At 67.0% G+C, this 10783-nt stretch overlaps 1 protein-coding gene across 1 annotated transcript; it reads left to right on the top strand.

Moving 5' to 3' along the window:
* The first annotated feature begins 2758 nt into the window (after positions 1 to 2758).
* Positions 2759 to 7948, top strand: NTF4 (neurotrophin 4). Its single transcript, XM_078849955.1, is given in 4 exon segments — positions 2759 to 2914; positions 6031 to 6385; positions 7139 to 7318; positions 7320 to 7948. Coding segments are annotated over 3 exon segments (663 nt in total). The 5' UTR covers positions 2759 to 2914; positions 6031 to 6358; the 3' UTR covers positions 7776 to 7948.
* The last annotated feature ends 2835 nt before the right edge of the window (positions 7949 to 10783 follow it).

Below are 10783 nucleotides of genomic sequence, written 5' to 3'. Positions count from 1 at the left end.
AGTAGGTCCTGGCTCGGGGGGGTCTGAGTAGGATGTACCATCCCCACCGCCCCCAGCATGGACACAGGGCTGCCCAGCGAGGCTGGATTCCCAGAGAGACGTGTCTCGCTTGCCTCCTGCCTGCAGCGACCCGGGTGGCCCCTTTGGTCGGCTCCTGGCTGCAAAAGGGTTTTCCCACAACCTCTTGAAGTAGGGCGTTAAGTGCGGTGAGTTTGTCAGGCCTCGGACAGGAGGTCCTGTTACAGAACAACTGCCATTGAGGGGTTCTCAGGGTCCCCCCCCAATTGAACACACTACAACAACACCAGCGCCCCTACACCCCAACAGCTCACACACGCCCCAGCCGATCCAACCCACAATAGGGACACACACAAATATACCTAGACATCCCACCGCACCCACCAACAGAACACGTCCTGCTGCGTTCACATCCCATCCCCCCACCCACACAACCCCTTCCACAAGAGAAGCACTCACCCCCCCGCCCCCCTGCATTGAAATGCACAGCTCCCCCCGCCCTGCCACACAGGGAGAGGGCGAAACGCACATGGGGAGAAACACAGCGAGGTGAGGCCAGCCTAGACCGTGCCAAAGAGACTGGGAATTAATCTGCCCCCTCCACACTGGCATTTCCCGGCATCTTGTTGCTTTGCAGCCTAAATCTCCTTATAACAAAGTGTTTGGCAGGGAACTTCCTATGGGTTTGGGTTTGTTTTTTTTTAAGAAAAGAGGGGAAAAAAGACTAAAAAACAAAGAAACCAAGCAAGTAAATAAAAACCTGGTCAGACAGGAGCAGAGCAGGCCAGTTCTGCCACCAGTGAGCTACTCTGCCGTTTTCCTGACTTCACTTTGCAGCTCTGAGGTTCCTTTCACAATGTTTTGGCCTCGGGATTTCCTAGGTTTGTTGTTTTTTTAAATGAAAAGTGGATGGGGAAAAACGAATAGAAACCATCCAGCCGCTGGGAGTCCCCTTCACTTCTGCTGTCACTTTCCTACGCCAACGGTCTTTTAAACACATTTTCGTACGCCGGTGTCTAGGGTTGCGGAAGTAAAAATGACAGCCAAAAGGGAACTACCAGCCAAACACCAGCACAGCACAGAAAACGGATGGGGAGTTAATCTGCCACTTCTAACTCTCAGCCTGCCGAGTGTTTTGTAAGCGTGGCTTTTTTTTCTAACGAAGTTTTTGGGCCGGTGATTTCCTCGGTTTTTCAATTGGCGGGGGGAGATAAACACACCGCTCGCAGAAGGCGCGTCGTTGCCGTGACGTGGCGGTCTCATTCATTTGCAACCTCTCCGCATCTCCGAGCGCTCGGACGGTCGGTTCAACAGAGTCTTTGGAGTGGAATTTCCCAGGGCTTTTTCCAACGACAGACGCTGGTACCGTGGCCTCGGTGGGTCTTTGCAAACATCGCACCGGCATATCCCAGTTGCCGGGTGCTCTGAGGTTCTTTGAACCAGGTTTTTGCTTGCACTGAGTTTCCTAGGTTGACTTTTTTGAACCGCTGACGATCCCGGCCCTCCTCCCCGCCTCCGCTTCATCCCGGCTTGGCGCTGCATTGTCTGCAAAGAGGGTTTTTATCCTGCTTAGTGTCTCCCGGCTCCTGACCGCAGGAACAAGGGCCGGTGTTCAGAGCACAAAAGGGAAGTGACAAGCGGGGGCCTGGGCAGGGTTGGGGCCTCCAGGCAGGTGGCTGGGACTGAAAGCAGGTGGCTGCTTTGTTGAGGGCTGGGGCGGGGTGCGGGGGGGGGAGAATGGGGCATGGGGCTTGTTCCCTCTAGGGGGCACCGGCTCCCATCCAGCCCCAGGGTGTGGGGGGAGCCTGGCTGTTGTGGGGGGGGGATAAGCCAGATTCCTTCCTTTTCCCGACTGCATTTTTGCAACCTGAGCTAATCTGAAGTCTTTGTATCTCCCCCTCCCCTCCTCTGCACCCACCTGCCGCTGGCTGGGCCTGCTGGGCTGCGGGTCGTGGATCAGCCTTGCCAGGGACCTGAGTGTATCCGGCTCCAGCACCGTGCAGGGGGAGTCTGGCTCAGCGCGAAACAGGGCTTGGGATTTGGGGCTGGGCCACAGCCCGGCTGGGGGATGACACCCAGGGGGTGGGGGGGCTGAGATCAGAGCTCACCCTCGCTCCCATTGCAGCCTGGGGTGACTCTGGATTGACCTCGGATGAAGCTGAGATCAGAACCCAGCCCTGACCCCAATGTGAACAGGAGTGACTCCAGATTGACCCCGGATGGAGCTGAGATCAGAACCCTGCCCTGACCCCACTGTGAACAGGAGTGACTCCGGATTGACCCTGCGGGGAATTGAGATCAGAAACCGGCCCTGCCCTCATGGCAGACGGCGGGGGGTGTGTGTGTGTGACTCTGGATTGCCCCTGGGGGGGGGTGGCTGATATTGGGATCTGCCCCTTACAGACACACACACACACACCCGGCCTAGGGCTGGGCTCACACACAAAGGAGCCGGTTACCTCCCCACACACGTGTCTAGGTGGCTGGGAGAGAGGGTGGGGGGGATGCGTGCACGTAATTGAAGCCAGACCTGGATCAGGTGAGGGGCATGCGGGGAAAAGGGGGGGTCTCTCCTTGCTCCCCCCCCCCCGCAGATCTCCACCATCCCCCTCTCTGGCTGCAGGCTGCCTGTCTACCTGGCTCCATCCCCCATTCCCCAGCTCCCCGCCCGGCCCCTCGCCCTCCCTGCTGGCGGTCCCCCCCCCGCACGCGCTCCCTCCCCCCCCAGGCCTGCCATTCCCTGGCAGCCCGGAAACACAAATTCCAGCCCCGCGCTGCGACGGCTGATTAACTTCTCATGTTGAAACCCGAAGGCGCGTGGGGGAAGGATCAACGGCGTGGGGACCGGCCGGCCCTCGTCTGTCCGTCCGTCTGCACAGGGGCCTTACAGCGTCAGGTGGGTGGAATGGGGGGGGGGGTCTGTGGGTCAGGAGTGAGGGGCACTGGCAGGCCTGGGGGGAGCCCAGGGCTGGGCTAGCAGGGGGGCTGCGGGTCGGGAGTGGGGGGCACCAGCAGGGCTGGGGGGAGCCCAGGCCTGGGCTAGCAGGGGGCTGCGGGTCAGGAGTGAGGGGCACCAGCAGGGCTGGGGGGAGCCCAGGCCTGGGCTAGCAGGGGGGCTGTGGGTCAGGAGTGAGGGGCACCAGCAGGGTTGGGGAGCCCAGGGCCTGGGCTAGCAGGGGGGCTGTGGGTCGGGAGTGCGGGGCACCGGCAGGGTTGGGGAGCCCAGGGCCGGGCTAGCAGGGGGGCTGCGGGTCGGGAGTGAGGGGCACCAGCAGGGCTGGGGGGAGCTCTGGGCCGGGCTAGCAGGGGGCTGCGGGTCAGGAGTGAGGGGCACTGGCAGATGTGCTCTTTGCAGAGGTTGGGGGGCTGGGGGATGCCCCGTGGATGGGGGGGAGCTGCTTGTGAACGAGGAGGGGGCGGGGGCAGGGAGCTCCCAGGGCAGGGGAAACCTGTGCACCTAGGGGCAGGAGCCGCTTGCAACGCGAAGGAGCCGGGCCGATGAAGGAGCCGGGAAGATGCTGCGGGGTCTGGATTCCATTAGCCAAGAGCCAGGGAACGTACCAGCCGCGCTGCCCATGGCCAGCACAGCCTGCCGGCGGGGTGCCGGATGCCTGGGTCCTCTTCCCAGCTGCGGGAGGGGAGTGGGGTCTAGCGGTTAGAGCCGGGGAGGCTGGGAGACAGGACTCCTGGGTTCTCTCCCTGGCAGGGGGAGAGGAGCGGGGGCTAGTGGTTAGAGCCGGGGGGCTAGTGGATTAGAAGAAGTCCAACTCTCAGCCCCCCCTGCTCTAACCACTAGGCACCACTCCCCTCCCAGAGCCAGGGATGGGAACGTCCTTGTTCCCTGGGCAAGGTGGAAGCTCTGTGGTGCTCCAGTGATGGGAAAAGGGGGGGATCCAGACTGGAGGGGGGTCCTCCAAACCCCAAGACCCAAATAAGCTCAGAGAGACCCCAACCTGCCCCTTGAAAGGCCTTTGCTGTTGGAACACAGCAGGGGGCTGCAGATCAGGAGTGAGGGGCACCGGCAGGGCTGGGGGGGGACAGGGCCGGGCTGGCAGGGGGCTGCGGGTCAGGAGTGAGGGGCACCGGCGGGGCTGGGGGGAACCCGGGGCCAGGCTGGCAGGGGGCTGCGGGTCAGGAGTGGGGGGCACCGTTGGGGCTGGGGGGAGCCCGGGCCGGGCTGGCAGGGGGCTGTGGGTCGGGAGTGGGGGGCACCGTTGGGGCTGGGGGGAGCCCGGGCCGGGCTGGCAGGGGGCTGCGGGTCAGGAGTGGGGGGCACCGTTGGGGCTGGGGGGGAGCCCAGGCCGGGCTGGCAGGGGGCTGCGGGTCGGGAGTGGGGGGCACTGTTGGGGCTGGGGGGAGCCCGGGCCGGGCTGGCAGGGGGCTGCGGGTCGGGAGTGGGGGGCACCGTTGGGGCTGGGGGGAGCCCGGGCCGGGCTGGCAGGGGGCTGTGGGTCAGGAGTGAGGGGCACCGGCAGGGCTGGGGGGGGACAGGGCCGGGCTGGCAGGGGGCTGCGGGTCAGGAGTGAGGGGCACCGGCGGGGCTGGGGGGGGACAGGGCCGGGCTGGCAGGGGGCTGCGGGTCAGGAGTGGGGGGGCACCGTTGGGGCTGGGGGGAGCCCGGGCCGGGCTGGCAGGGGGCTGTGGGTCGGGAGTGGGGGGCACTGCGGTGCTGGCTGTTCCCTGCCCCGGCAGGTTGGCGCACGTCTGGCTAAGCTGCACATACCTGCTCAGCAGCCGGGGGGAGGGTGCGGGGGGGGGGTGGTTCCCGCACAGGAGGTCACAGCGCCGGGGATTGTGGGTAACACTTTATGCAAATAGCCTCAGGGTCAGAATCTAATCTCTCTAAAAACTGGTTATATTCTGTTAGCTCCCCCCCCCCCCCCCCACAGCCAGGGAGAGAACCCAGGCGTCCTGGCTCCCAGCCCCCCCTGCTCTGACCACTAGACCCCACTCCCCTCCCAGAGCTGGGGAGAGAACCCAGGCGTCCTGGCTCCCAGCCCCCCCTGCTCTGACCACTAGACCCCACTCCCCTCGCAGAGCTGGGGAGAGAACCCAGGCATCCTGGCTCCCAGCCCCCCCTGCTCTGAGCACTCAATCCCAGCCTGCCACCCCCCAGGGGGATGAGAATGGGCAGCTCATTGCAGGGATGCGGGAGGCTGTCTGTGGGAGAGGGGCAGGTGGGGGAAGGGCTGGGAGCAGAAACCTTTCAGGTTTCGGTTTCCAAGGCGAGTGCATTAGGCCCCCCCCAGGGCTGCGTCCCCTCCCCCCTTCCCCCATGTCCCTGCATCTGGATCCCAACCCCGTGCCCCCTCCCGCCAGCTGCTGCCTGTTCTGGAATCTGCAGCTGTCACTGGGGGGACGCAGGGGCTGGGAGCTGGAGGGACCTAGAACCCAGGGGCTCCGCGCTCGAGAACCGGGAGGCGTAAAGAGCTGGTGCTCGGCGCTAAAGGGTCACGTTGGGAAGGGGGAGGGTTGCCATGGTCTAGATCCCGGTTCCAGAGCCTGGTGTCAGCTTTTTAACCACCGAGGGGCTAGACCCAGTGGGTTTCAGAGCCCAGGGCCGGCATCGTGTTCTAGATCACACTGTCCCTTCGATGGCTGCTCCAGACCCCAGTGCACTCTCAGGTCTGGGTTCTCGGCACCGGAGGAATTTGGGGCTGTTCGTGACCCCCCAGGCCGTGATGCGGGTTCTTTCCCTGCTGTGTGCCTTGGGGCAGAATGGGGGGCACTTTCTACAGCCGGGTCTGACCAGGGGCACGTCCTAGAGCAAATCCACGTGGCTGGGGCAAATTCTAGGCCCGGCAGTGTGTCAGCACCTGTTCTAGATCACATTGGCCCGACAGCTCGGGATAGAGGTTCTAGGCTCCCCATGTTCTAGACCTCAGCACCTCCCTAAAATCGGCATGCATGGGGGAGTGGGGTCTAGTGGTTGGAGCAGGGGGTCTGGGAGCCGGGACTCCTGGGTTCTCTTCCCAGTTAACATTAATCGTATCTATTTCTCTTTCCCCTCAGGTCTTTTGAGCGACTCCCCACTCCACAGCTGCGGAGACCCAAACCTACCCCGAGTCTCTCCTCCCGCACCAACCAGATGCCTCCATCATGAGCATCGAGCCCCCCAGGGAGGGGGCACCAGCCCTGCGCTGCCCCTGAGCCTCCCCACTGCGAGCCATGGAGCAGCGGGGCCGGGAGCCCCCCAGGGGTGCGGGGCTCTGGGCTGGGATCGCACCGAAGGGACACTGCACCTGGTAGGAATTGCCCAGCGACCGGGGGGGGTCAGGACGAGGCGCAGGCGGGTCATGAATCGAGCCCAGGGCTGGGTCTGCAGGGAACTGGCCCCCCCATGCTGCAGGAAAAGCTGATACGGCAGGTAACACCCAGGTGCCCCTCGCTCCCGACCCCACAGCCCCCCCACCGGCCCCGCCCTGCCGGTGCCCCTCACTCCCGACCCGCAGCCCCCTGAATGCCCCGCCCTGCCGGTGCCCCTCACTCCCGACCCGCAGCCCCCTGATTGCCCCGCCCTGCCGGTGCCCCTCACTCCCGACCCGCAGCCCCCTGATTGCCCCGCCCTGCCGGTGCCCCTCGCTCCCGACCCACAGCCCCCCACCGGCCCCGCCCTGCCGGTGCCCCTCACTCCCGACCCGCAGCCCCCCACCGGCCCCGCCCTGCCGGTGCCCCTCGCTCCCGACCCGCAGCCCCCCGCCGGCCCCGCCCTGCCGGTGCCCCTCACTCCCCACCCGCAGCCCCCCGCCGGCCCCGCCCTGCCGGTGCTCCTCGCTCCCCACCCGCAGCCCACTGATTGCCCCGCCCTGCCGGTGCCCCCTCGCTCCCGACCCACAGCCCCCCACCGGCCCCGCCCTGCCGGTGCCCCTCGCTCCCCACCCGCAGCCCCCCACCGGCCCCGCCCTGCCGGTGCCCCTCGCTCCCCACCCGCAGCCCCCCACCGGCCCCGCCCTGCCGGTGCCCCCTCACTCCTGACCCCCAGCCCCCCGCCGGCCCCGCCCTGCCGGTGCTCCTCGCTCCCCACCCGCGGCCAGGGCTGTGTCTCGGTGCTGGGGGTGGGAGGGTGAATGGGGGAGGGGCAGGGCCTGCCAGCTCTAACCCCCCCCCCCTTTTCCCCCAGGTCCCCGCGGTGATGCTCCTTCGGCTCCAGGCTATGGTCACCTGGTTCCTTTGCGCCCTCCACGCCGCCCCACTCCGCCTCCCCTTCCCCGCCGGCCCGGACGCCGGGGTCCCCTGGGCCGCGCCGCCCCCTTCCCTGGGCGACTGGGAGCTGTCGTCCCCCCGCGTGGCCCTGGCCAGCCGAGCCCCCCGCCGGGCCCCCCCTGCTACTGCTGCTGGAGGAGGCTCCGGGCGCGCGGGCGGGGCCGGCCAACGGGACGCGGCGGGCCCGGCGGGCCGAGGGGGGGCCGGCGGCCCGCCGGGGCGAGCTCTCGGTGTGCGACAGCGTCAGCATCTGGGTGACCGGCAAGCGCTCGGCCGTGGACGTCCGGGGCCAGGTGGTGACCGTGCTCCCCGAGGTGCCGACGCTCACCGGGCCGCTCAAGCAGTATTTCTTCGAGACCAAGTGCAAGCCGGCGGGTGGGACGGCGGGCGGGTGCCGGGGCGTGGACCGGCGCCACTGGCTGTCCGAGTGCAAGGCCAAGCAGTCCTACGTGCGGGCCCTGACGGCCGACGCGGACAAGCGGGTGGGCTGGCGGTGGATCCGCCTCGACACGGCCTGCGTCTGCACCCTGCTGAACCGCGCCGGGCGGACGTAGCTGGGGGGGGGCCCCCGCTCGCGGCTGGAGGGACGGAGCCCCCCCCGTCCCCCCCCCGGCACCCGCCCCGCCGGGCTCTGCTTGGGAACCGGAGCGCCTCCGACACTAACTCAGGCCTGCCGCCGGCCGGCCCCATGGACACCGTGGGTCAGCCCCGGGGCTGGGGGACACGCTCAGAGGTCGAGCTGGGGGGCTGGGGGGTGCCGTGGGTCAGCCCCGGGGCTGGGGTGTGGGGCTGGGGGCGCTGTGGGTCAGCCCCGGGGCTGGGGGACAAGCTCAGAGGCTGAGGTGTGGGGCTGGGCGCCCTGGGTCAGCCCTGGGGCTGAGGGACACGCTCAGAGGCTGAGGTGTGGGGCTGGGGGCGCTGGGGGTCAGCCCCGGGGCTGGGGGACAAGCTCAGAGCTAAGGTGTGGGGCTGGGTGCCCTGGGTCAGCCCAGGGGCTGGGGACCAGGCTCAGAGGCTGAGTTGTAGGGCTGGGGGCTGTGGGCACCATGGGTCAGTCCAGGGGCTGGGAGACACGCTCAGAGGCTGAGGTGTGGGCTGGGGGCGCTGTGGGTCAGCCCTGGGGCTGGGGGACAAGCTCAGAGGCTCAGCTGCTGGGCTGGGCACCGTGGGTCAGCCCAGGGGCTGGGGACCAGGCTGAGAGGCTGAGTTGTGGGGCTGGGGGCTGTGGGCACCGTGGGTCAGTCCAGAGGCTGGGGCCAGGCTCAGAGGCTGAGGTGTGGGGCTGTGGGCACCGTGGGTCATACTAAGGGCTGGGGGCCAGGCTCAGAGGCTGAGGTGTGAGGCTGTGGGCGCCGTGGTCAGCCCAGGGGCTGGGGGCCAGGCTCAGAGGCTGAGATGTGGGGCTGGGCGCCGTGGGTCAGCCCAGGGGCTGGGGGCCAGGCTCAGAGGCTGAGGTGTGGGGCTGGGTGCTGTGGGTCAGCCCAGGGGCTGGGGGCCAGGCTCAGAGGCTGAGATGTGGGGCTGGGCGCCGTGGGTCAGCCCAGGGGCTGGGGGCCAGGCTCAGAGGCTGAGGTGTGGGGCTGGGTGCCGTGGGTCAGCCCAGGGGCTGGGGGCCAGGCTCAGAGGCTGAGGTGTGGGGCTGGGTGCTGTGGGTCAGCCCAGTGGCTGGGGGCCAGGCTCAGAGGCTGAGGTGTGGGGCTGGGCAAGGTGGCCTCCGGGGGGGTTTCTGCCTTTTGTGTCTTTGTTCACTGTTTCTTCCCATATTTATTACTCCCCCCTCCCCCTGGTTCTGATCCGACTCCGTCCCGTTCCGCCCCCCCCGAATTAACTTATTCCCTGCACCCCCCCCACGCGACCCTCGCGACGGTTCCTTGTACCTGGAAAAGACCCAAAGGAAACAAACCCAGAGTCTCCGCGTCGTTCATTGGGGTCACGGCCTGTTTGCTGGCATGGGGGGGGGGAGACCCCCAGAGAAATGACCCTCGGGATCCACATGTGGGGCACCCACCCCACAGGAGTCCGGGAGCCCTGTGATTCCCATGGGTCCCACGGCCAGCCATCAAAGTGCACCCCACAGCCCTGCACGGGTGCCCCTCACTCCCGACCCACAGCTCGCCCACCCCCCCAGCTGAGGGAGGTACACCTCCTGACTGACCCTTCTTTGCTCCCCTGGGGGAGGGCGGTGGTTTGGCCCCCCACATGCCCCAGGCTCAGGACGGAGGGGGGCTGGGAGGATTCCTGGGGGTTTGGCACCATCTTGTGGCAGGGATGGGGATATTCAAGGGCTCCCTGATCTGGTACCTGCCCCTCCCACACCCCTGGGGCAGAATCAGACCCATGGACCCATCCAGCCCTGTTAACTGCCCCGCCCCTTCTCTGGGGCGTGTGTGGAGGAGAGTAATTAGCCCCCAAACTGCCCCACACCCCTGCAATCCCAACTCTGGCCGGGCTGTGTCCTGCAGCAGGGGGTCCCAACTGTTAACAACGGGGTGGGTGTCATGAGTCCCCGGGCGATGCTCTGGAACTGCCCCCTACGAAGCCAGGCAGGACTCTGGGGGAGTCTCCTCTCTGGGAGCAGCCTGTCTGCAGGACACACAGCTCCCCCGGCTCCACCTTCCTGGGGTGACCCCCGAGCCTCCAGCCTCCCCTGCCCCTCTGTGCGCTTCCCACAGCGAGTCCGCTCAGGCGGGGTCCTGGGGGGGCCAGAGGGTCCTGCCCCCCAACTCCGCAGTCAGACGTGACTCTCAGCCAGCCAGTAACACAGAGGTTTATTAGACGACAGGGACATGGTCGAACACAGAGCTTGTAGGTGCAGAGAACAGGACCCCTCAGCCGGGTCCATTTTGGGGGGCAGGGAGCCCGACAACCACGTCTGCACTTCACTCCTCATCCCCAGCCCCAAACTGAAACTCCCTCCAGCCCCCCAACCCCCTCCTCCTCTGGGCTTTGTCCCTTTCCCGGGCCAGGAGGGCACCTGACCCCTTTGTTCTCCAGCCCTTCAGCTCTCACCTCGCAGGGGGGAAGGGCCCAGGCCATCCGTGGCCAGGAAACAGGGTGTCGGCCATTCTCTGTGTCCAGCCCCCTGCACACACCTGCCCTCTAGGGCTCTGCAGGGATCGTACACCCTTATCCCATCCCCTAGAGACTTAAGAACTGCCTAGGGGAAACTGAGGCACCCCCACAATATTCAGAGGAATAAGTACAGTGCTGCTTCGTCACCCCCCTCCCCGCAGCCGGGCCCCGTATCTCCTCCCCCACAGCCCCCCCCATTCCAGCCGAGCCCCCTATATACCCTCCCCACAGCCACTCCTTGCAGCCGGACCCTGTATCCCCTCCCCCACACCCCCCCTTCCAGCTAGGCCCCATATCCCCTTCCCCACAGCCCTCCCTCCTTCCAGCTGGGCCCCATATCCCCTCCCCACAGCCCCCCTGTTCCAGCCAGGCCCCATATCACCTCCCCACAGTCCCCCCTTTGTCCTCCCTCCGGCCAGCAGGTCACCTGGGCCCCTGCCCTCGTCCCAATAGCTGGAACCGGGTGCTCCCAAGCTTGGGGGGCCCCCCC

This window comes from Lepidochelys kempii, chromosome 23 (assembly GCF_965140285.1).
Source record: "Lepidochelys kempii isolate rLepKem1 chromosome 23, rLepKem1.hap1, whole genome shotgun sequence".
In the NCBI taxonomy this organism is placed as follows: Eukaryota; Metazoa; Chordata; order Testudines; family Cheloniidae; genus Lepidochelys; species Lepidochelys kempii.
The sequence above is the reverse complement of the archived record's forward strand: the minus strand, read 5'-3'. Positions and strand labels throughout refer to the sequence as shown.